This window comes from Cydia fagiglandana, chromosome 6, assembly GCF_963556715.1.
Source record: "Cydia fagiglandana chromosome 6, ilCydFagi1.1, whole genome shotgun sequence".
Classification (NCBI taxonomy): domain Eukaryota; kingdom Metazoa; phylum Arthropoda; class Insecta; order Lepidoptera; family Tortricidae; genus Cydia; species Cydia fagiglandana.
Window position 1 is genome coordinate 19,477,293 of NC_085937.1, and position 26,679 is coordinate 19,503,971.

A 26,679-nucleotide genomic window follows, 5' to 3' on the forward strand; every position below is an offset into this window, starting at 1 on the left:
ATGGTAATGTTGCTGCTATGGGACGTAGTCTAAATATCCTTATTGACAGATGTCAAAAAGTTACAAGTAACACTTTGCAAAAAGGTTTTACAAAAAAATTAAAAATCAATTTTAAGTAACAAGTTTACCAATGACATTTATTTTTTAAGTACAAATACATTCAAAAAATAAAAAATAAAATTTTTTTTTGACCTAAATTCATATTACATTTTTTCCTTCTTTTGACCTCAGAAATGCGTGGTTAAAATTATTCGGTTTCCCCATGTTACACCGTGTATATAAGACAAAATGACTGAAACACTGCAGCCTGACAATGTTTACTAACATTTCAAACCTAAAGGAGTTTGAAGACAGTCTAGGAAGGAATTCCGATTGACGTGAGTAAATAAGGATTACTCACGCAAATCCACTACGATTTTAACACCACGTTTAAACTAAACACTATATGTGACATTTCTGGCCGTTTTTTAATGTATAAGCGAAAAATACATTCCCTAGTTACTGTCATAGGTTTTGTCGCATAAATACAGTTTAGTTTATAAGATACATATGTATGTTAGTCTGTAAGGTATTTATAATATGGGCCTTGTTGCCTGATTTAATTTTTTAATTGAATAAAGGGTAAACTCGGTGGCAACCCTACCAATCGCTAGTCCATATTGTATGAGCCGTGTAATAAACTTATTGTCTTCGACGTGGGTCGAGCCTGACATGGATTAAACTTAGACCTATTAAGGAGTCTGAGAACTTAGACGTACTTGGAAGCACTAGGTCACGTAGGTCGCTTAATTCTATACTATTACACGGATATTATTAAGTTTTAGGGCTTCAATAAGTAATGATAACGACAGTTTTCGATTCGAATATGAGTTTTTTATTACGAATATTTGAGGGTCATGATTAGAATTTTATCAGTACTTTTTGTAACGATATTGACTGAAATAGCACGACACATTCGTACGTCTCCGTGAAAATACGATGGAAAATAATTATGCATTATCATCTTTATCAAGTAAATACACTTTACGAAGCGTAGTTTTTTTTTAATTTACAGATTCTCCCAATAAAATAAAGAAAAACTTTTCTTTATAAGTCTGCATACGATATATACCTACGACTGCATACCTTGCTATAAACTCCCGATCCTGTCCTCTTCATAAACTATACTGTAACAAAACTTTAAGATCCCCGCCGATCCTCACCATCCGCCCAATTGTCTTCCCTTCGCATCGACTTGACTAACCAACTTAACTGAGCTGTCTACGCCCTTAACAATTCAAAGGAAACGGAGCTCACACTTGGCTGGTTAAGTGAAAACGGACAAGTTTGCACACACGCTAAATTATGCAAAGACTTAAAAGTTGTAGGGTTCGATAGTTGAGAATTCTAATATCTGGCCGGTAATACCGGCCCGGTATATTATGTCGTGTTCTTCGGCAAAGTTGGGGATCGTGACTTTAAGTTATATAGCCCCGGTTGTTAATGGTGTCGCCGAGAGAATTGACGGAACGATTTTGGAGACATTGGTTTGGATATTATGTCATGTTCATCGGCAAAGTTAGGAGTCATGACTTAGTTACCTATTTAGCCCCGGCTGTTAATGGCGTCGCTGATAGAATTGACGGAACGATTTTGGAGACATTCGTTTGGATATCATGTCATGTTCATCGGCAAAGTTAGGAGTCATGACTTAGTTACCTATTTAGCCCCGGCTGTGAATGGCGTCGCTGATAGAATTGACGGAACGATTTTGGAGACATTCGTTTGGATATCATGTCATGTTCATCGGCAAAGTTAGGAGTCATGACTTAGTTACCTATTTAGCCCCGGCTGTGAATGGCGTCGCTGATAGAATTGACGGAACGATTTTGGAGACATTCGTTTGGATATCATGTCATGTTCATCGGCAAAGTTAGGAGTCATGACTTAGTTACCTATTTAGCCCCGGCTGTGAATGGCGTCGCTGATAGAATTGACAGAACCATTTTGGAGACATTCGTTTGGATATCATGTCATGTTCATCGGCAAAGTTAGGAGTCATGACTTAGTTACCTATTTAGCCCCGGCTGTGAATGGCGTCGCTGATAGAATTGACGGAACGATTTTGGAGACATTCGTTTTTGTAGCATGAAAAACTGCACCAACAACTACGACCATCAACTACGGTTAATTTGTGGACAATTCTGTTTCCTTTGGAATGAATTGCTCTCTCATACGCAGAAACTGTAATGTTTAGAATGAGATAATAGGCATAATGCATTATAATACGTATACACGTTCACCATTAGGATTGTTTTCTGGCAATTAGAAAGATTATTAAATTCGCAACATCATCATCATCCATCGAAGAGACCGTATGCAAAAAAATAGACTGATGTTAACTTTGCCCAGACTAGGCAATAGTGCGCATATACGCTCCCTATAAGCTCGCATTGCTCCATACTAGACGTAGCACGTGGCATGAAAACTTAGCGTCCGACTCAAGCTCCAATGCGTTCAAAAACACAATAAAGAAAAATGTATACAGACACTAAAGGGGACAAAAGTAGGATGAAGGATTGGCCGTAAAGAGCGATGAAGCGTGTGGAAATGAAAGCAGTCAAATGAAAGATAAACACGTAATGAACACATAAAACAAAAATATCGCAGAACCCTCTACTCAACACACATTGCGTACTTGTATCGTACCGTCGTATATTAACTGACAATACTTAAACCTTATAGCGACGACTTAAGGTTCACGCACGATCAATAAAACTAGAGAGTTCTGCTGCTAGTCTTCAGAAATATCGGAGTGGCCAAGGTGTTCACATATATCTGAACACGACTCTATTGTCAAGGCGTTAGAGCGCGTGTTCAATTTTTGAGCACCTTGGCCGCACCGATATATCTGATGTGGTACAGTCGCCGCATGTTAACTGTAAATCTTGAACCTTATTTCAAAGAGATAAGGCTCACGATTAGTTAGTTTCTATAAAGCTGTTTCAGATGAGAGGATCTTTTACAAACTCCTTAAGTTTACTTAAAGTTTGCATGGGACGTGGGAGAAACTGCACGTGCGTTCACAATTGCTTGTCTTTCTTGTACTTATATGATTAAATACACCTAGTGGCAATGGAAACGGGTCTCTGTATGGTAATTTATATACAGAGCGAAATATTTACTCGTTTTGCGATATTCGACTGCTATAGGTAGCAGTGGCGGCGCGTCAAACATATCCATAGGCAAGCCGGGGCTAATTTGGCTTACATATTTCCTTTACAAGTCTGCTCAAACGTCCAAAAACAGGCAAGCCGGTGGGAATCGGCTTTTATGGACGAGCCGCCACTGATAGGTAGTTGACAAAGTATGTTTTGCAGTTTGGCCATAATAGTTGTGACACTTGTGACAAAGTGTGACAAATTTTGTTACGAAATTCCTCGCGTCCCCGTGTACAGTCAGCAGCAGAAGTTGCTAAGCGGACGAGGTGTTCAAAATTACCTTGACACGCTCTTATTTTCTTAACAAGTCGCGTCAAGATCATTTTGAACACGTGACCCGCTTAGCAACTTCTGCTACTGACTGCACAAAGTAAGATAATGAGTCAATTGAAAAGGTCTAATTATTTATAGGAAATCTTTTCACTGTAGATAAATACTAATAATGCCTTTCATATTATGTAGAACGACCCCGCGCCAATAGAGCCTTAGAGCATTTAATAACTGGAGACGTGGGGTAAGCTCTTAAAGGCGACTCCAGTTATTAAATGCTCTAAGACTAGAGCTAATATTTCTGTTAACTATATACTGTTCCACCGAAGTGCCGGTTTCGGCAGGTTTATCCTAAAAATCAAAGGTTCGGTTTCAGCCACAAAACTGATCCTTTCGGCCACGCCGAAACTGTATTTTCGGTCGGACAATAATTTCTGTATAACTCTATTGAGGCATTGACTGACTAGAATACAATTTGCAACTTCCAAACCGAATTATCCACAAACTAACAAACAGAATAACTACTACATTTATAACCCAATTGAATACACATTAAAATTCAGCCCACGATATTGAGACGTTACTGACGTATATAATTAAGTACATAAATAATGAACAGACAGACAGCTCGTGTAGCATTATTAAGACGAAACAGGAGCTGAGTTTTATTTATTTAATCTTTATTGCACAAAAGAAAAATCTTATAGTATAAAAGGCGGACTTAATGCCATAAGGCAGTTTTAAATATTTTAGGTAAATATACCCGTCTCGCTAACGGAAGCGGCACCTAAAAGTAGTGCGATAAGGACAAGTCGAAAGATCCTGCGTAAAAATCTCAAAAATCGAGGTTTCGTACTCCTCTGTTTCCTCCTCCAAAACTTAACCAATCATAACCAAATTTGGAAATCTAAATGATTATGAAATTATCTGTGTCGGACCGTTTTGCTTTTTTGGCTAATTGATATCAGTTTTGAATGCCACGCCTCTCATTGCGGCATAGTCAATTCGGCCATTTTGGCCATTTTTGAAGGGCTCTAGCGCCTTAAAAAACAACAATATCAAAAAAAGCAAAACGGTCCGACACAGATATTGACAATATTAATCTGTGTTGAATAAATCATTGCTCTAGCTTCAAAAACCACGGAGGAAAACGAGGGGTACGTTTGTATGGAGAAATGACCACTCCTGTTGGCTCTTAAGACTATTATTGTATTAATTTGTCTGGCGTCAAGGTTTAATCACGGGGTCTGGCTAACAATTAGAAATATTAGTGTGACCTACTCTTACCGATTGTTCGTTAAAATTGGTTTAAGTCTTTTTTTAATTAGTAGGTTTAAAGATAACTTAGCATTTTTTTTTTATTAACAATTTAGTCACAGAAATTAACCTAATTACAAATAAAGATACCTACTTATGAAACAATTAAGTCATTTAAAAGACTAAACAACATTAAAAGTCAACCACGCTAAGAAAATAACGCTAACATATAAATTTTATGTAAGTTTTTTTAACAGTCAGTAATCAGGCTTTTTTTTCCTGCAGAACCATGCGTCACGGCTTTTATTGCATTTTTAACTAGGGTCCAATTGTAACCGGTATTTTTACGAAACCTTTTTGCTTTAAAACCGAAATTCGGTCGGACACTACCGAAAATACAGTATCGGCGCGGCCAAATATCTCTATTATTTCAATGTCCAGACAATAACTGCAACTCTTATATAGAACAAACATTTAATTCAGTAACGCATTGGCTCCAGGACCACAACCTACTAACTAACAACGACAAATCCAAAATAATTCAATTCCGACCTAGACAGAAACAACCCCTAAACCTACATTCTGTGTCAACAAATCTTAACATCGAAGAGGTTACTGATTGCAGTCTATTGGGCATCACATTGGATAATCATTTAAATTGGAAAGCTCAGATAGAAAAATTAAAAAACAAACTGTCGCGGTTTACCTATGCCTTGAGCATATTAAAAAGCAGTACCAGCTTCGAATGCGCGTTAGCAGTGTACCATTCACAGGCAGTTGCATGGCTGCGTTATGGTATCCTATTATGGGGCCATAGCACCGATATTCAGCAACTGTTTGTAATGCAGAAAAAATGCGTCAGAATCCTAGCAAATATCCACCAACCAATTAGCTGTAGACCTTATTTTAAAAATCTGAAACTTTTAACCCTCCCCTCTCTTTACATTTTAGAAGTAGCCATATTCGTCCACAAAAATATACATCTTTTTAAATTTTGCCAAAATGCCAGACGAAAACAGTATTTAGAACTTCCGGAGCCGAAACTAGAGATCTACAAAAACGGCCCCTATTACAGGGCTATTATAATTTACAATAAAATTCCCGCTTATTTAAAAACATCATACAACCAATTTGCAACAAATCTAAAAAGTAAACTGGTCGAAAAGTGCTACTACAGTATATCTGAGTTTATGGAAGATACCTTGTTATAATTATAAGTATATGTAAGTAAGAAAACACATTTTAGTTAAAAAAATATTTAATTGATTACTCCTAATTATTGTTACCTACTCTTAATTTACTTTAAGTCATGTTATGCTTGTCACATAAAATTTATAACTTGATTTGTTACAAATATTTTTGCGATACCCTACCAGGGTCCATGTGCCTGTATGTTACTATGTAGTCTACTCGTATGTAATATAAATATGTACATTGGATGCAAAATAAAGATCTCTCTCTCTCTCTCTCAAAAGGCTTGACAGATTTTTGACCGAAACATCGACATATGGATATTCATATATACAATAAGTATTCTATTAAAAATATGGATGTCCATATATACAATAATTATTTTATTAAAAATATTTTAACTATCAAAACAACATTTAAAACTTTCGCGTTTTGAACAACACGTAACATATTATTGCACGATAAATTTAAAAAACCGGGCAAGTGCGAGTCGGACTCGCGCACGAAGGGTTCCGTACCCTAATGCAAAAAAGGCAAAAAAAAAACGGTCACCCATCCAAGTACTGACCCCGCCCGACGTTGCTTAAGAGCCCTTCAACGTGCACACTAGCGCCACTGCTAAATAATCGTGATTATTTAAACTTGACGACAGGTATTTAAAAATGGGGGCCGCTACGGACTGTATTGTGTATTTAAGTACCTTTTGAATACATCAAAGTAGTTTTTATGTTGCTACATTACATACAGTCCGTAGCGGCCCCCATTTTTAAATACCTGTCGTTAAATTTAAATAATCACGATTATTTAGCAGTGGCGCTAGTGTGCACGTTGAAGGGCTCTTAACTTCGGTCAAAAATTACGTTTGTTGTATGGGAGCCCCACTTAAATCTTTATTTTATTCTGTTTTTAGTATTTGTTGTTATAGCGGCAACAGAAATACATCATCTGTGAAAACTTCAACTGTCTAGCTATCACGGTTCGTGAGATACAGCCTGGTGACAGACGGACGGACGGCCAGCAGTCTTAGTAATAGGGTCCCGTTTTACCCTTTGGGTACGGAACCCTAAAAAAATACAAAAAGCGAAATACAAGCTTAAGACTAGTTAACAACAGGCGGTCTTATCGCTAACAAGCGATCTCTTCCACACAACCGCATGTTAGCCGCGACCACGACCAGTGAAACCTGGCCCCGTAGACAAAATGCCAATTCCTAACGCTCCCTAGCGAAAGAAACGCAACTGTCACTATCACACTAATATGGAAGAGTGATAGAGAAACACAAAGCGATTCGACGGCGAAGCGATAGCGATTATTACCTTTGCTACACTGAGAGAAAAGACTAACAAAAACACACTTAGAATTAGAATTACAAAAATAAACTTAATCCGGGGACACGGAGAGTCAACTTATCGGAACAAATTGACTTTTGCAATTTCTTTTAGTTCTTGCAATTTCTATTATCTGTTTGTTGCAATTAGATTTGGGATTACTGAGCTGTTTGTAGAAATAAGTAAACTTCACAGAAATAGTGAAACCTCCATAATTATGAGCCAACAGGAGTGGTCATTTCTCCATACAAACGTACTCCTCGTTTTCCTCCGTGGTTTTTGAAGCTAGAGCAATGATTTTTTCAACTAAGATTAATATTGTCAATATCCGTGTCGGACCGTTTTGCTTTTTTTGATATTTTTGTTTTTTAAGGCGCTAGAGCCCTTCAAAAATGGCCAAAATGACCTAATTGACTATGCCGCAATGAGAGGCGTGGCATTCAAAACTGATATCAATTAGCCAAAAAAGAAAAACGGTCCGACATAGATAATTTCATAATCATTTAGATTTCCAAATTTGGTTACGATTGGTTAAGTTTTGGAGGAGGAAACACAGGAGTACGAAACCTCGATTTTCGAGATTTTTACGCAGGATTTTTCGCCTTGTCCTTATTGCACTACTTTTAGGTGCCGCTTCCGTTAGCGAGACGGGTATATGTACCTAAAATATTTAGAACTCAGCTCCTGTTTCGTCTTATTACTAAAACTTCATTTTTTCCCCCAGTACAGAACTGTTTTTAGGGTTCCGTACCCAAAGGGTAAAACGGGACCCTATTACTAAGACTTCGCTGTCCGTCCGTCCGTCCGTCCGTCCGTCTGTTACCAGGCTGTATCTCACGAACCGTGATAGCTAGACAGTTGAAATTTTCACAGATGATGTATTTCTGTTGCCGCTATAAAAACAAATACTAAAAACAGAATAAAATAAAGATTTAAATGGGGCTCCCATACAACAAACGTGATTTTTGACCAAAGTTAAGCAACGTCGGGAGTGGTCAGTACTTGGATGGGAGATCGTTTTTTTTTATATTTGGTACGGAACCCTTCGTGCGCGAGTCCGACTCGCACTTGCCCGGTTTTTTTAATTCCTGGTGATGATTTTTCTCTCAGTGTAGGCCAGCCAGGGCCGCCTGTGTCGAAACGTCGGTAAATAAAGGTAATAAAATAAATTCGCGACCCGGTTGTAAATGTGATTTAATATATGTATGTATGGATGTTTATATGTGACAACTCCGATTGACTTTCCACTCGATTACTTCGTATCTTTGCTCCGCTGATCTCTTTGATGCCACATTTATTGCTACAAGCCAATTCTAATGGAAATCATGGATTTGATCAAGTTACGTGCAGGGGGCCGATTTTTGAATTTCGATCGCACGATTTCGTCACTCGAAAATCGGTGGAAAACGTAGAAATGCTAATTTTTGAAATACGAGCGATCGAAATTTGGAATCTATTGGTATTGACCACTCGATTGCAATTCTATTAGTAGAATTTAAATGCCTAGTAGTGGAGATATTATTTAACGAAATATACGAAATCGAGTGGTCGAATTTCAAAAATCGGCCCCCAGTACTTTGAAGTGTTCACGTATTAATTTGCACGGCAAGTAACTATATTGAGATATGTAAAATGAATACCTACATGAAAATGTAACGTAATATAAAAATATTACGTTCGTAATTTTTATTTGATTGCAATATCGATTTTTTATTATAAAATAAAAGTAGTAGTTTAGTACCGCTTCTCAATTATAAAATAAAAATTGAGAAGCGGGACTAAAATAAATATTACAAATGTTTAGTTATAGGTTGTGTTTATTGACAAATAAAGTGTTCGATTTTTTTTTGCTAAATTTTAGGTAAGTACAGCATTTTTTTATAACCCGTAAAGAATTGATTTTTTTATGTATAATATATTTTAGTACAAATAAATATTATAATTTATTGTTTTTCTTTATTCATAATTTTTCTTAGGCTAGGGTTTTTATAATATGAATATAAAAGTAAAATATAAAAACACTTACAAAACAATAAAAAATACATATAAACACATTATAAAAAACCTAACCTAGGCCACAGAATAACTAATAGTACTACCGTACAGAAAATTCACTCGTTCACAAAAGTCACATTTAGGTATAAAATTATACCTATACTCGCCACCTGCACGCAAAATTGAAACTTATATACCTACGTAACCGCGCACGAACCGTGAATCTTCCTTGCGCGCCGCAGTTTTATGACCGAGCTGTGAGCGTCGGCACAGGGTTGAAACTTGACAAGTTTTTGTACCTATACCTACCGATTTATTATTTTTAAGATTAATATGTAGGAATTACTAACGTTGATTCTGTAAACATATTTTTTTTATCCGGAGTATGTCTGATTCTTACGGAAGTAGGTAGATATGCCACAGCCGTATTCCTTTGAAAATATGTCGGTCAGTTCCTAATATTGTTTCTGGGCGACCAATAATCATTTTAAATTGGTCTAAAGCGCTTAAGTTTTATGCAAACAAAACGAATTAGTTGTCGAATTTGATTACTTAGTATTTATGTCTTACAATCATTTATTTACATACAATATATATACAGCGGTACAACTAAACGAAATTAATAACTAGCTTAAATCTAAAATAGGCCCCTGAGGCATTGTACCATTTATGTTATGTTTTAAAGTTTAAATTCACCTTTCAATATCGTCCGGAATTTAATAAAATGTTATTTCTGCAACCTTGTTCTTTAGACATCCGTAAACAGAACAATATCTTTTATAGGGTAATTAGATCGAGATATAGGTTTCGAAGCCATTGTGTATTTTCAAATTTGCGCGAGCGCCACGTAACACGACTATCGTGCGAGCCGAGCGGCACGCGGCAGCCCACTGCCATACGCCGCGCAACGCGGCGCGCCGGCCAAATGTACCTAAACTGCGTAGTGACACCCCCCTGCCTAGGCTGCCGCCAGCAGCGGGGCAAGGCCCAAGCTACCGGTGGTCAGGGCTGCAGAGAGAGGAACCGACGTACTATCCGCGCCGTGTCCAAGTCACCGCCTTCTGCATCTGTCCCTTGATCCAACCACCTAGCGAGAGTCTCTCGAGATGTTGGTCAAGACTCTTCGCTATTAAACCGTTCACTGAAACGACTATCGGAACAATGATCGTCGAGTCAACATCCCACATGGCGGTAATCTCATGAGCCAAGTCTAGGTACTTGCTGGACTTGTCCTTCTCGGCCTTCACGAGATTCTCATCATGGGGGATGGTGACGTCGGCGAGCACGGCCCGGCGCTGTGATTTATTATTATTATTTGTTTATAAAATTTTGATAACCATTTTTAAATATTTTTTTTGAAAGTAATATCATCACTGAAGATTGTAGAACTCAAATAAAATTTAAATTTTCTCTGTTTTCAAACTTATCTTCTTTTTTATATGTTTTAATTAAATGGTATAAAATAAAATCACTTACCAAAACTCTGTACGCAGCTAACAAACGCAAATACTAGCACCAATAACACTGAAACAAAAGAAAACCCGTTGAAAAACACACTCATTTTAATTTCACTGATCAACACTCGTATTTAATCTGTAATCGTGAACACAAACAAAATTTTCAAATTTAGAACGCGGCTACCTCTCGCGAACATTTCGGCGGGAAAACTTATGCGGAGCGAACGTACACCTCCCTCGCGAGTCTATCGGGTACTGACGAATTTGTCGAGTTTCCTAAGTAGATTGACGAATGTGATTGGCTGAAAAGTTTTCATAGGCGGAGAGCCGACGGCAAAGCAAATCATATCCAAGCGCTTATTCTCGTATCGCGCTGCACGCTGCAACGATATGCACGCGATTAGATTACCTTCATTTAATTAGAAATCTATTTGGGACGGTTTCAAGCAAAAATAACCGTTACTGGTTGTAGATAAGGGCGATTTTTAACTGCACTATACAGGGTGAAATTTAAATCACTGGCCATATTCATTCCCGGCACTAGGTTACACTTAAGGAATCTATTTAGCGAAAAAAAAAGTACACTTTTTTTTATTTTCATTTTTCAATTTTTAAATATTTTCCACGAGTCGTGGTCTATTACCACAAATGTAAACAAACCTAATAGTAGGTTTTAACAACAACATCAGCAAAACCCTTATCTGACCTTCACTGAACCTTATAATCGTTGCAATAGGGTCCACCCAGTTAGTGTTGGCGATGGTAGGCAGGTTTATCAATTTCGAGGGTAGTCTAAACTAAACCATTCCGCGCTAGCGGTAAACATAACGGTAAGCATAAATGATTAGTCACTCGTCATTCGCCAACCTTAAAATAATAATCGCGCGCGTACTAAGGTTAAAAAAAATGTTTTCGAACCGGGAATATTACGAAGTGGTACGGTGTTATTTATTAAGTGGTGAGTGTTTACGTGGTGCACAAAGATTATACGAAATGGAATCCGTTCCACGCCTTCGCAGACAAGGATTGAATCCAAGAGTACCATCTCGTGGGACTTTCGTTAATTGCGTCGATTTTTAATCAAATGTACGTACGTTGATTCAATTTTTTAAATACGCCTGAATGCAAAGATTCCTGACCTAGTTTGTACTCATTGTTTTTAAGCCACGGACGTTTTGTTAATAATCATTAGTCAGAAATATTAGATTAAAAATGGGTTGCCTTTGCATTTTGACGGTTCTAAGCCCGTTAATATGAAAGGAAAAATTAGCAACTTATGTAGGTAATCTCGCTGCAATAGGGTTCATAATTGGTGACGCGATTGCAAACAGCGGGAGGGGCGGGGTGTCAATGACCTTAACTGATAAGAGAGAAGCGGGTGTAGTGGGTAGTTGTCGGTTCACCATAACGTACGAGGTTTTTAGGACAACTTGATGATGAGTTATTTCGAAAAAAATGTACTGAGCGGTATTAAAAGAAAAAACACGTGTTTAATATTTTTTCGAGTTCTTTCGGTTGTTTCAATTTGGCCAGTGAATTAAATTTCACCCTGTATAATTGGCAATAGATTACGATTGGATTGCATATTTTGCAAGTAAAGTAGGTAGATGAAGTATTGAAGTAAGAGTACTTATAGGCACCTACCTATAAGTACTTTTTTACGGTTTCACACGTTGAAAATGTTCGAAACAAGTTATTATACATTATCCAAATATATTGTTTTCATCAGTTTTCTAAAAACATACACCTAAAATTATCCCGAGCTCTTTGACAACTCCCAATCATCGGTTATGACACTGCTCAAAGTCTAAACTGAAACAAAAAACATAAAAGCTTCAGCATTTCACAATCAGCCAGAATTCCGAATAGATTGTTCTCAAGCCTATTTGCATAAAAATGTTGAAAAACCCCACGTAGCTTTGAACGTCGAAAATGTAGAATATGACAAAGCGAAACGTATTGCCGGAGTAGGCTTTGATCGAGATTGTTGGAATTCGGGAATTTGAAAATTCTTTAACTATATAGATCAGGCGCAGAAGTACAGTACAGACGCAATGTATAATTGTTTTCCATCTTATTTTCTCGGAAACGTTTGTATTTGTCATGCTAGTTAATTCAATGTCATAAATTGTCATAGTACTTTTTTGTACCGAGACTGACTGAAATAGCAAGACACGTTCGTAAGTTTCCGTGAAATACAATGGAAAATAATTATGCACTACATCTGTACCTAGCTAATTTGTCAGTTCAAATAAATTAATAGGTATAACAAGGTTGTGTTCAGATCAAAAAAAAATGAACACTTCAGCACCCACTTGCTTATACCTATATGACTTGCTAATGAGTTAGGTTAGGTTCAAGGTTTTCGCTTCTATTTCTTACATCACAGAGAGGATAATGGGGACTACGTTTACATTGTGAAGCGGTCACGTGACGACTTCCCCTTTATTTTATTTATTTTACGGACAACAAACAACTGTACACATAATACATATTACAATCAACAACGACTTTATCCTTTCGTCTTAATCTGTAATTAAATCTACAATCAGCATGATTTTCTAAGTCTATTGACCAGGATACATTCCGCTGGCAAAGTCCAAAGTAACCCGGTAATAATTAGTATGCATTGTTCCCCCGCGTTAAAAGCTCCGACCTTTACAAAGGCCTAATTTACTGCAACGAAAATCAATCACCGGGATTGGAGCTATTCAAAACTCTTGTTCTATTCAGAACGCCCGTCCCCTGGTATGTATTCCGGATGCTTAGCGAGTTGCAATGGTATACAAGTGCGACTGAGACCTCAAAAGTCGAAACCTCCATCTACATGTTAGGGTTGCGTGCCAAAGGGTAAAAACGGGACCCTATTTCTAAGACTCCACTGTCTGTCTGTCTGTTTGTCTGTCTATCTGTCACCAGGCTGTACGTCATGAACAGTGATAGCTAGACAGTTGAAATTTTCACAGATGATGTATTTTTGTTGCCGCTATAACAACAAATAGGTTCCACTAAATAGAGACGTGTGGAAAAAGAGGCTTTTGTCCAGCAGTGGGACACATTGGGCTCTGAATAATATAAAAAAATGCCCTTACCGAGATTCGATCCCATCAGGACCTCGTAGGCAGGGCCGCAAAAGTGGCGCTGTCTTGTCTCGGAGAGGCCATATCTCATTTTGGGTCGCTGAGCCAACGGAGTAACTGAGTACGAAAGATAAAGTGACCAAGCCCTCCAATGCCCAAGGCTGTGATGGAATCGCTGCTGGGGCGATGAGGTTAAAACGGACTTGCGCGATCTTCAAGCCGATAACTGGCGGGAGATTGCGCAGGATCGAGACAAATGGCGTTTGCTCGTGTCGGAGACCAAGACTCATTTTTTGTCGCTGCGCCGTTAGGTAGTAGTAGTAGGTAGCGGTGTGATGTGCCCGTTCGACTCACACCACGGAGGCGTTTGTAATAACACCCCTAAAAGCATTTCGCAGGGTGCGTTCAAAAATACGGTTTCAGCGCTTTGATGAGATTAATTCCGAATATTTCTATGGTCGGGTATTTTGTTTCATGGCATGAAAGCCCTTTCCGATTTATAAAATACTGGGGAATCGGATAAAAAATGTATAGGAAAATTGGAAAATCTCGCTTCATTTTTTTATTCAATAGAGAAAAAATATTTAATTGAAACTTAAAATGTTGTGAGAAATATAGCGTCGCGTGACGTGGTCTAGGCCTTGGACAGTGAGGTGAGGTTTTTATTATGTTTAACATAAAAACAACATTTTAATAATAACATTCGATAACAATAGAAATTAATAAAAAAATACTATAAATTTTTAAGTAAGTTTTTCAAATTCAATGGTCCGCTATTCGCTTAGCACTGAATGCGTAAAACCCTCCTCATTTTTTCTAAGTGAGAGCATTTCGTCATATTAAAAAAAGTAATACTCCGGGAAGTACGTACAAAAGTCAGCTCGAAAATGAAATGCTTTTACGATCGCAGGCGAAGAATATCTTTTTAAAGAGTTTTTATTAGAGATGCCACGAATGCCTTTGCCGAATATTCGGTATTCGGCCGTATGACCCTACTATTCGGCCGAGGCCGAATACCAAATATACGTTGCACCCACCTAAAAAGAAAAAATACACAATAAGATAAATGTATTCTTGGAAAGTTGTTAAATACGAAGCCCCTTTTTTGATTTTTATTTTGATTACCTACATAATATTTTATTTTTGTCATGGGTCTGATTCAGTGTCCGATTTGATTGACTCTAAGTACATTAATTAATTCTGTTATACATAAAATATATCTTAACAAACTTGCTTTGTTGGCGAACAGTTTTCATAATAATTGTGACTCAAACTGTTCGCACGTCATGGTCACGGTTCGGCCGAAAGGGCCTAATATTCGGTATTCGGCCAAAACCACTATTCGGGACATCTCTAGTTTTTATACCGCTATACGGTTTTGTAGTTAGAAGTTTTCTTTGCTGTTTCCGTGGTTTATAGTTTAGCATCATGACTAAATGCAAAATATAACCAAGGTGAGAAAAGTTTTGTGGTCCACTACCTCGGGAGCAAAAAAATCGACTAAAGTCGCATTTTTTTGTTTTTCGAAAACGGTCAATATTTTAGTAAAAGTGAGATTGCAATATTATTGTTTATTTATTAAAGCCATCAAAAACATTAATAATCCATAAAATCGAGTGTAGACTAGAGATGGCATTTAAACATTACAAATCCGATCTTCACTTGATATAATTAGGGTTCCGTACCCTCAAAAGGACAAAACGGAACCCTTATAGGATAACTCGTGCGTCTGTCTGTCTATCTGTCTGTCCGTCTGTCACAGCCGATTTTCTCCGGAACTACTGGACCAATCAAGTTGAAATTTGGTACACATATGTAAGTTTAAGACCCAAATACGGTCATGTAACGTAAACAAATGAATTTTAAACATGGGGGCCACTTTTGGGGGGAAATGAAAATATAAAAAAAAAATCAAGCTATATCATGTTACATATCAAATGAAAGAGCTTATTGTAAGGATCTCAAATATACTTTTTTTATAATTTTCGAATAAAGAGTTAAGAAGTTATTCAAGAAAATAGGCAAAAAATGACCATTCCCCCCCTTTATCTCCGAAACTACTAGGTCTAAAATTTTGAAAAAAATATATAAAATAGGTCTATACCTATAGATGACAGGAAAACCTATTAGAAACGTACAGTCAAGCGTGAGTCGGGCTTAATTACAGTTTTTGATCCGACCCCTACGGATTTTTTAAAGAGATTTCACTCACGTTTCACATAAAAAATACATTGTTAAAAATTGTGTAAAACACGGAACCCTTGGAACGCGAGTCCGACTCGCACTTGTTTATATAGTTGATATTAGGTACAGTCACCTGCAGTAATATGTTCCACACGTTATTATTGTATTGTAAGAGGGGCAGAAGGCGATTTAAAATGACTATTTCAAAGACTATTTGTAGTACATACAATACACATTACAGCATTAAGGACTCTGAGTTCTGAGTTGCCACCTTAACCCCTGGAGCGCCCCAGAATTACCGTAGTATGGAACTCCTATACTAGTTACCAGCACACGTGTCTGTGTAGGGCGCTCCACGGGTTAATCCAGTAGATAAGTCCAGATAAACTGTTTCTTTCTGTTTGTTTGTATTAGGTGCCTACTTAAATATATCTACCACTGCCTCTCTGGTATGTTTGTGAAAACAAAACCCTATTCCAGCCAATTCCATAAAAAACCGAGACAAGTTAATTTCGCAGTGCCAATAAAGTGGAGTAAGGATGCTGTCCCACCGGCGGCGATTAGCGAGTAGCGATCAGCAGGTTTCTTCTTAAGCGAGTGTTTTCTCTGATCTTACGCTGCGTCTTACGCTACGTCTTACGTAGGCGAACAACGCGCGAACGCGGCGCGGCTACGGATGTAAAAGTACATCCGTTCGACCCCAATTTTGGGGTTTGCCATAAGCCGCGCGTGGCGCTGTCGCCACCTAGCGACCATATCTCTGCTGATCGTGACAGACGCGTTTTGTTAGAGAGTGAGTCTTCTGTACCAACACGAGAACGCGAAGCGAAGCGATGCGGCGAGGGGTGAATCAATCCTTTGATGCCCATAGAAGTGTCCTACGTAAGCGATCTCGTTGCGAACGCGGTGCGGCGCGATTTGCACGCGAATGTCAGGCGGCGCGGCGCGGCGCGGCGCGGCGGCGGCCGCTTTCGCCGCGCCGCGCCGCGCCGCGTTCGCGCGTTGTTCGCCTACGTAAGACGTAGCGTTACGTAAGCCAATAAATCGCGAACGCGACGAGGCGCGGCGGGCCCAAGGCGTTCGCGTTCGCAACGAGATCGCCCACGTAGGACACTTCTATAGGTATAAAAGGATTGATTCACCCCTCGCCGCATCGCTTCGCTTCGCGTTCTCGTGTTGGTACAGAAGACTCACTCTCTAACAAAACGCGTCTGTCACGATCAGCAGAGATATGGTCGCTAGGTGGCGACAGCGCCACGCGCGGCTTATGGCAAACCCCAAAATTGGGGTCGAACGGATGTACTTTTAGCTACCTGTACCAAAGCGACGAAATCGCGGAGTGAGCCACGCCTGCTTATAGGCGATGTTACTACCAGTGTATTGACGTGCTGACAAAATTACGAAATTTTCCTTACGTGAATTTCGGTAACTTCTCATAGTTCTTTATGGGAAACTACACTCTGGCACACCCCCTTTGTCAGAAGGTAGTAAAAAAACCGGGCAAGTGCGAGTAGGACTCGCGCACGAAGGGTTCCGTACCATAATGCAAAAAAAAAACGGAAAAAAATGCAAAAAAAAACGGTCACCCATCCACCCATTTAGTATTTGTTGTTATAGCGGCAACAGAAATACATCATCTGTGAAAATTTCAACTGTCTAGCTATCACGGTTCGTGAGATACAGCCTGGTGACAGACAGACGGACGGACAGCGAAGTCTTAGTAATAGGGTCCCGTTTTAACCTTTGGGTACGGAACCGGAAACGGAAAGTAGGCGCGTATGTTGACTTCCCATAGAAAATTTAAGTTTAGCGCCTTTTTTTACTGACAAAGTACTGACATGTGAACCGCCAGGATAAACGATTATATACACCTCTTAAATTCCCAGCACGAGATCTAAGTACACCCACACTTACGTTAATTGCGCAAGAAAATAGTCTATAATAATTATACCTACGCACTTTCTCGCTTCCGGTCGGGCAGCTGCCTTAGCAATCGGACGACCGCTACGTGCATATTGCACTGATTGGCTAGTAAACCTCTTCCCTTAACTGACCTGATATTTATTTAGAGACTTTAACCTGGTCCTGATTAATGTTCTCAATAAAAATAATACTTATGTCGCGTTATGTCTATTTTTGTATGGGATTTTGAACAGAGCGCCAAGCGAGACGTTTTGGAAACAAAAAATCCCATACAAAATGACACTTTGCAAACGCGTACGTCACGTCACGCTTTCGAATGAAATTTACACTACGGGTACAGTCAGGCGTGGCCAGGCGTGGCTCACTCCGCGATTTCGTCGCTTTGCTACAGGTAGCTAAAAGTCCATCCGTTCAGCCCCAATTTTGGGGTTTGCCATAAGCCGCGCGTGGCGCTGTCGCCACCTAGCTGCTATAGCTAAAAGTACATTTTGGTGGCTATGGCTAGCCATAAGCCGCGCGTGGCACTGTCGCCACCTAGCGGCCATATCTGTCTTGATTGTAACAGACGCGTTTTGTTAGAGAGCGAGTCTTCTGTACCTAGTACTATTATTTATTCCGTGGTACAGTAACCGCAAGACCTATTTATTTAATAAAGTCTTGGAAAAGACGTTTAAAATACGTCAAGACGGAGTCGACCGTTAAATGTCTGACGCAGCCATTTTAATGGTGTACGTGCTAGTGACTCGAACAGCTCCATTCCTTGATTGGATTTTAAAGTTGATTAATATACGGTTAGATGGAAAGAAACTTCATTATTATTTAGCCTAATTTTACTAACAAAATTTATTTTGTTAGTAAAATTAGGCGCCATACCTCATTATTTTGTCGGTTTCCTTTAGGAAACCGACAAAATAATGAGGTATGGCGTCAGTTAATAATAAGTTTTTCAGAGTTATTCCCACTAGTTACCACCAAGTTTTTACCAGTTGTAACTAGGTACTGGGAATTTTTTTCCTACCTTTTACCACTGGTAACTCCTGGGAAAAAAAATTCCCACTATAGTTCGTTTTTTTTAGCATTAGAAATAAGGTAAACAATCTTGATGTGTCTTTTAATTGAAAAACACATTTTAAAAATAAGTTACGGCAAATATGTAACAATTATTAATCTAATACGATCATTTATATTCTTCTGCTTTCATAATTAATAGTTTTTGATTTTTAAAAAGCGTTTTTTAATTAAAAGACATGTCAAGATCGCTTACCTTCTTGCAAGTTCTTTCTAATGCTAAAAAAAACGAACTATAAGTTACCACCAACTCAGCTTGGTGGTAACTACTGGGAATTTTTATTCCCAGTATTATTTTTTATTTTCATTTTTATTCTGTTTTTAGGGTTCCGTAGCCAAATGGCAAAAAACGGAACCCTTATGGATTCGTCATGTCTGTCCGTCTGTCTGTCTGTCCGTGTATGTCACAGCCACTTTTTTCCGAAACAATAAGAACTATACTGTTTAAACTTGATAAGTAGATCTATTCTGAGAACGGCATTAAGATTTTCACACAAAAATAGAAAAAAAAGCAATAAATTTTGGGAGTACCCCATACTTAGAATCAAAATACATTTATTTCAGATAACTAAGATCCATACATTGATAAATTACCTTACGAATCACAATAATAAATAATCATACATCACCATTACAATATAAATGTTAAATTAAATTAAAATACTAAAAACAAAATTAAAATTATATAATAAAATCACATTTAAAATTAATTAATTTAGCATAGAAACAAATTAAAAATTAAAACACATAATAAAAATTTTAAATCACAGTCATATCTTAAAAACTATTTGTCATATGACACACACTCCTCGAGACTGTCTACCCACCGTTTCTGTATATTACAGCTACACATCCTTTCAGCAATGACTTTTAGAATGCTGTTATGATTATCCCTCAATCGCCTCTGCATCGACGCGTACTTTTTGCGCATTATGGCGTGAAACCCATCGACGCGCGCGCCTACGAACATACCTGAGGCGCTGCATCTACGGGGCAGTCCCATCAGCATTCTAAAAGCATTGTTGTAGAGGACACTCAGTGCGTCGTATGCTCGTCGCGTGTATCTCGCCCATAGGCTACCCGTGTAGAAAATCTGACAAAAGGCTTTAAAAAGAGTTTTTTTAACTTCCTGCGTGCTACGGGCAAACCTACGGGCCAGCATGTTGCTTCTTCACAGCCAACTCCCTGCGCTCTCTCTCAATGTCACGGTCATCAGACAAAGTGTACTATTATCATTTTTTTCTAAACTGAATAGTTTGCGCGATTTTTTTTTTCCCAGTAGTTACCAGTGGTGAAAGGTGGGAAAAAAAATCCCAGTAGTTACCACTGGTAAGAACTTGGTGGTAACTAGTGGGAATAACCCGTTTTTCACCTTACGCCCATATGACGGTATCGTGTAAATATAAGTTTTACCTACAAAATTTATACTCGCTCTTATTTTATAGCATTACATTTTCCAACAACGAAAACTACTGAGTCTTAGGAGTTATTTTTACATAAGGCTAAAAGAAAAATAGAAACTTAAAGTCCAACTTCAAAGTTCATACAAATTTTAACTTTATTTCAAAGCCATAAGGTAAACATTGTATTAAAGAGCTCCAGTACACCTACACCCCACATTGGCTCTCGAGCGGAATTGGTTATATCTTCTTTTTATTGGTTTAAGTAATTAGAAAAGTCTTGAAGTGTTTGCTAAAGAATAGATGTGTTGTACCAGGAACTTCGTACATTGGCACGCCTGTTTTATGGCTCCTCTACACGATGAGCCAGCGCCGGCCACTCCAAGGGACGCATTTATGCGTTAGAGGGAGCAAGTGATATTGTTATGTCATTCTACCGCATTGGCTGCGTCCCTTGGAGTGGCCGGCGCTGGCCCATCGTGTAGAGGAGCCATTAGGCCCTCAGGATTCTTACTATTTAACAAAACATGAATAATGTTGTCTCTGTAAGTTGTGGAACATTTGTGTGGTTTCCAAGCAAAAAGTCCCATTTTGTCGTTGCAATAAGGACGCTTTGACAGGTTATTTGTATAAAAATACAAGAAAATCTCGTCCTTACGGTAAGCAACAAAGTGGGACCTGTAACTAGACTTCGACACATTTTGTTTCTTACTCCCTAGATCCTTTGCACTCTGTTTCAATTACTGCTTGGGGCAGTCGGGAGTCGCGAACCCAGCTTGTTGTACAGTCATCAGCAATAGTATCTTACACAACTAGGGCCGCAAAAATATATGACGCGCTCTTATTGCGCTCCAAATAAGAACGTGTCACATATTTTTGCGGCCCTAGTTGTGTAAGATACTATTGCTGATGACTGTACAACTGCTCAAACCAAAAGCTCTTTCAGTGTAAAATTTTAAATTTGTGAAACTTAAAATCTAGCGATTGGCTGCCGCGCGGCACACGGATGACCGATTTTTGTATGCAAAATTACGGCCCGGCGTTCAACGTGTTAAGCATAAGTTTTACTTTAATTGTTAGTTCATAGCTACAAATAACCTTTCTAGCTAGAAACTAAACAAAAGGTGACTTGACTCAGTAAATATAATACAGAATAAGTTGCATTACTAGGAATTCTTACCAGTCTTCATTGTGTATTTAATTAGCCTTTGAATAACTATAAAATAACTTGGTAAAAACTTGCACACTAAAAGCAAACAAAAGCTGAAACTTTGTTTTGAAGTAAATTTTGTAACAATTTAACTAACAATCACACTGTTGAGTCTGTTGACAGTGACACACATGAGACGTTTTTAAGAATGAAAAATATATCAGAGTTTGGGGCTTACGCATCTTATAACAATAATACTTAATTAATTATCATTAGCGTTCCCTTTTATTCAACTGTATAATAACGATTTATAAAATGTTTAGAATTAGATCGAGAAAAGTCTGCAGCGATTTTGATAGCACACGCAGTGCAGGTGTTGTTTATATGTATTTTATACGTCACAATTTCATAGAACTTTGACGTTTTATGTGCTATCAAAATCACTGCAGACTTTTCTTGGTCTAACTCTAGTTAAGGGAGACACTTGCATGCACCAACCATACACCATTAATATTGATGTTTTTTGGAAGCTTGTATCAATTTGACTAAAATTGAGAAAACGCCTTTGAGAAGTTGTCCATGGCATGTTCCAAAACGTGTCAATTTGAACAATTATGTTTTTTATTTTTAGCATTAAACGTTAAATGAGACCTTAGGATTTGGTATGTATTATAATTATAATACATACCATACACACACACGTACTTTTGATGAAAGATACTTACGTTATCATTTTAGTTCTATCAAAGTTTTATACTTTGTTATTCTGGTTATTCTGCGACCAGTGAGATGAGAAGCGAGAAGACAAATCAATGCGTCAAGTGAAACAAAACACTGACAAGTCTGACAACCATCACAGTCCGTCAACGTCATGGTGACATGTTCCCGTCAGACCAAGAAAAACCACTCAAACGAAACCAATCAATAGAAATTCTTACTTAAATTAAATACATTGTAATCGGGATCGGGTAATCGCTGCCTGCAAGCAGCTGTACAAATTAGTTGACCGTTGGCACTACTTTTGAAGATATATCTGGAAACTCATTTGAAATCAATAAAATTTGTAAGTACAGTTTACGTTTGGCTACGTTTTATTTTTATCCCTTTAGCGACATTGTTTATTTTGTCGATATCACCTGTGTCTTGACTCCTAGCATCATCAATTCACATTTCACACATAACTACCTAAATAGGTGCAGTGGTCGGGATCTTAAAGTTATTAAATGCATGGTTTTATATAACAGTAACGCGTCTGCTTTGACCAATTTACATAGATTGGCAGCAGATTTAAGCAGCTTCACTTATCAGGCTTTTTCAGATTTGTGTAAATCTAGAGGGATGTTTTATATTATTGACTTTGAAATACCGTATTTGCATGTTTGTGAAAAAATATAATAATTAAATAGAATGTATCAATGATTTTTTTTTATTATGAATGGGCTTACTCATACAAATCGCAATAAATAAGTACCATAACTAAAAAAAATCAACTTTAACAACATTGAAAGGGCCAATGAATAATGATCGCCGTAACAAAGATTAAAGATTCATATTGTACCTACCGATACGGTACAGACCTCAAACATTTTTTTTTTAATTTATATTCATTTCATTTCGTATTAAATTTGTTATTCATTTCGTTATAATTAAATAAATTAGTTGATAACACAAATGTATTATTCCAGATATCTGTTGGCATTCTGATTGTGAAATGGAAGCTATAGAGGATACCGGCTCAGAAGAAAGCACTATAACAATCTTTGATGTGCTCAGAGTTGACATTTGCTGCCGAGCAATCCTGGAGAAGGTACCCTTTCCGGATCTGGTACGCTCGGAGAGAGTAAGCAGAGAATGGCAGGCCATTGTGCATGATTATCTCCGTAACAACAAACGCAATATGAGATTCTTTGATCTCTACAGAGATATTCATCGTTACAACCAAAGAGACAAAATCTTCAAGAACAATCCGTTAATCATGGATCATACCATGGTTTTCCGTACACACAATTCTTCAGAGATAGTCAAGAAACCGATACATTTAATTATTCAAGAGGTTACGGATCGCTGGTTGACATAAACTTTTGAATGTGACATAAATATTTGAAGCAAAACTTGATAGATATAGGATATTTCAATTTTGGCCCTGATAAAATAGATTTTCTGAGCTTGTCATTCTACTAACAGATTCTTAAAAGCATGTAATTGACACATCAAAAATAAACAAATATCATTTGATTCACATTAGGACCCAAATACACTCATACTCATATAGTCTGACAAAAAAGAGTAGAAATTAAAAAGTGGCAATACTGTAGTGTCATCCTGTTTTCTTATATATGTCGGCGGCCGATCGTAAGATCAAGCAGATTGTAATGTTCCTGTGTATTGTTTTGAGGATAGTCACATATATAACGATAGGTTCTTAAGATAGGTCCGTTAGGTTGCTTCAGATGCCCGAAGGGCAAACTGCCCAGAAATAGGAGCCCCGCGTAGTAGCGGGGTTCCGTCGACTCAGGGAACGAGTTAAAGATTTTCACGTTTCACAATATGCCTAGGAATTTCACGATATGCCTGATCTTACGATCGGCCGCATATATTTTGAATGAAAGGGACGACACTACATAATTGCCACTTTTTAATTTCTACTCTTTTTTTGTCAGACTATAATAATATGTGGCATTGTAAAAACTAATAATTTATTTTAATTTTCACTATTGGCAATACAATAGTCTTTTAGTGAAATTAAAACCTTTTAGTGACAAGGGACCACTTGAAAAAAAAAAGCTTTTCGACACTAGATCTCTTCTGTTTTTCGTAGTTATTAGGACAAAATTTTAAAATTAAGTATTTGGTTGAATATGTTTTTTCTAAATGGATTGGACTTGTTTATGATGAAATCGAATAACTTGGTAATGTAATGAAAAGCATAATCTTTGAAAATGGTTGGTGGTAGGTATTATTTATTTATTTATTTTATTTGATTTTTTACTTACCTACTTAAATTATACACATTTTAGTAATAGTTTGTAATATCTTTTATTCATAAGTTTTTGTTGACGGTATTTTACTAAAAGCAACACTAATCATTGGTAATGTAAGGACACGAAGAATTTACATTGACCCTCGATTTCCTATCTCTATCGCACGCACTTTGCTATCCCGCTCGCACAGTGGCATTGGCCGATGGCATCATCAGGGGGACAACATTATTATGCGCGTGCGATGGAAATAGGAAATGGCGGCTTAATGTAAGAAATGCTTCCTCACTTTAGACCTTATTTCGTTGCAGTGAGGTTTATAATTGATCAGTGTAATGTATCGATGATACCAGAGGGCCTACCGCGAACCACGTTCGACGTGTTGCCTCTCCGTCATACTTACATACGAATTTACAAGTGCGACTGAGAGGCAACACGTCGAACGTGGTACGCGGTAGGCCCTCTGAAAACATGGTGGTTTAACTTTTGTGCAATAAAAGTACCGTCAGCAAAGAAGGTTGTGTTTTTACTTTTTTTGCTTATTTTACTCTTACATCTACTGTGTGTAGTTTGCCCATAATAAAATTAATGGATTAATAAATTACTTGTTTTACTTTATTCAGAGGCGTAGCTAGAAGATATGGCGCCCGGGGCAGGCACCAAATTTGCGCCCCCCCCCCCCCCCCTCCCAAACGAAATGAACTAACGAAAGGGTTACTTTTTTACTTATTAAAGTTAGTAACTTTTAACTGAGACAAATAAGTGTTTTTATTAGTACATCCGTGTCTAACAAGCTTACGACCCACCTGATGGTAAGAGGCCACCGCATCCTATGGACGTCTACATTCTAGAGGCGTTACATGCGCGTTGCCGACCATTTTAAAACTTATACACTTATTTTTTGGAGATCTCCTTAGACTTAAAGCTGGACTTCCGAGCAAAGCGGCTCTGACGCAACGGCCGCAGCGTCAGAGCCACTGCGTCAGTGTCGCAGCGTTAACTGACGCAGATTCGCTTCCGAGCGGCACGATCCGGCGACAGTCGCAGTTGTTATTCCATACGGTGCAGACTTGATATACTTATGATAAACCGATCAATTATGAAAATATTTGTAGAAGAAGAGGAGGATCACGATCTTTTCCTTCGTTACTTTTACAGTATGAAGCGAAGCCTACCCAACTCAATTTTCAAAAGTAGAATAGACGAAGGCACTTGTAGCATCTTGAAAAACAAAGCATTTAAACGAGAACGATGACAAATTCAGGAGCTCTTGTCGGTTTAATATTCATGTTTTAGATATTTTAAATACTGACATAGGCTCAAAACCACGTGCGATCGCAGCGACTGCGCGACAGTGCTTGCGCAGACGAAGCACGGCCGCTATCGCAGAACGATACTGACGCGGCGCCACTGTCGCTGCGATAGAGACGCTGCGCTCGGAAGTAAGTTCATACATTTCCATACTGCATAATACTATCGCTCTGTCGCCGCGTCAGTGTCGCTGCGTTAGTGTCGCCGGAGCCGCTTTGCTCGGAAGTCTACCTTTAAGGTTCAATATCGCTTGTGAGTAGACTATTCATAGGTACAGCGCGCCTTTGGGCTGATTTGAAGGGTCCAAGGTGGCATCCAGATGCTCCTGCCCAAAGGTGACAGCAGTACTCAATAAATGGGATCTGTCTACCCCAGAGTAAAGTATCGCCTCCCTTTATTGAGCACGCCGAGTTTTTTTGCATACGAGCGCAGGCTACCCAGCAAGGTGTCTACGATATTATTGGACGTCACTGATGAAGATGTCAACACCGAGGCTCCCAATACTCCCTGACATGGGAAGGCTTGTGCCTTGAAAAATGAGGTTTTCTTAGCGCTAAACGCGCAAAATTGAGTCTTGGTGGGATTGAATTGGACTAAATTGTCCCAATCCCACACCGAAACTCTGGATAGAATGCTCTTAATACCCGACACAGGTTTTTCATGACATTCTAGTATCACAGAACGAGCGATGTTAGCACGGCACGTCTTATACAGGGTGGTCCAAACCTTGACGTCCAAACATTTTTTTAAATTCCTCACGCTGTAGGCTATCAGAATATGTTAGCTGACGTTGCGTAGTTATCGCACTATGATGGCTTTTGTTATATAAAGCGCAGGTTCAACCTCATATGGAGTACTGTTCTCATCTCTGGTCTGGCGCCCCACAA

The 26,679-nt window shown here is 38.4% G+C and overlaps 1 protein-coding gene across 2 annotated transcripts in view; it reads right to left on the bottom strand.

The window, feature by feature from the left end:
- The window catches only part of LOC134665416 (beta-1,3-glucosyltransferase), a 49,780-nt gene extending 28,144 nt beyond the window's left edge, over positions 1–21,636 (bottom strand). Inside the window, exons 1-2 of one of the 2 annotated variants that reach the window (XM_063522374.1) lie at positions 21,534–21,636; positions 10,718–10,765 (exon numbers count right to left, since the gene is read on the bottom strand). In XM_063522374.1, coding sequence (XP_063378444.1) covers positions 10,718–10,765; positions 21,534–21,543 — 58 coding nt within the window. In that variant the 5' untranslated portion in view covers positions 21,544–21,636. Of the gene's footprint in view, positions 1–10,717; positions 10,766–10,882; positions 10,930–21,533 lie in introns of those variants that run through there. The other variant, XM_063522373.1, reaches the window with a different exon arrangement.
- Positions 21,637–26,679: the final 5,043 nt, after the last annotated feature.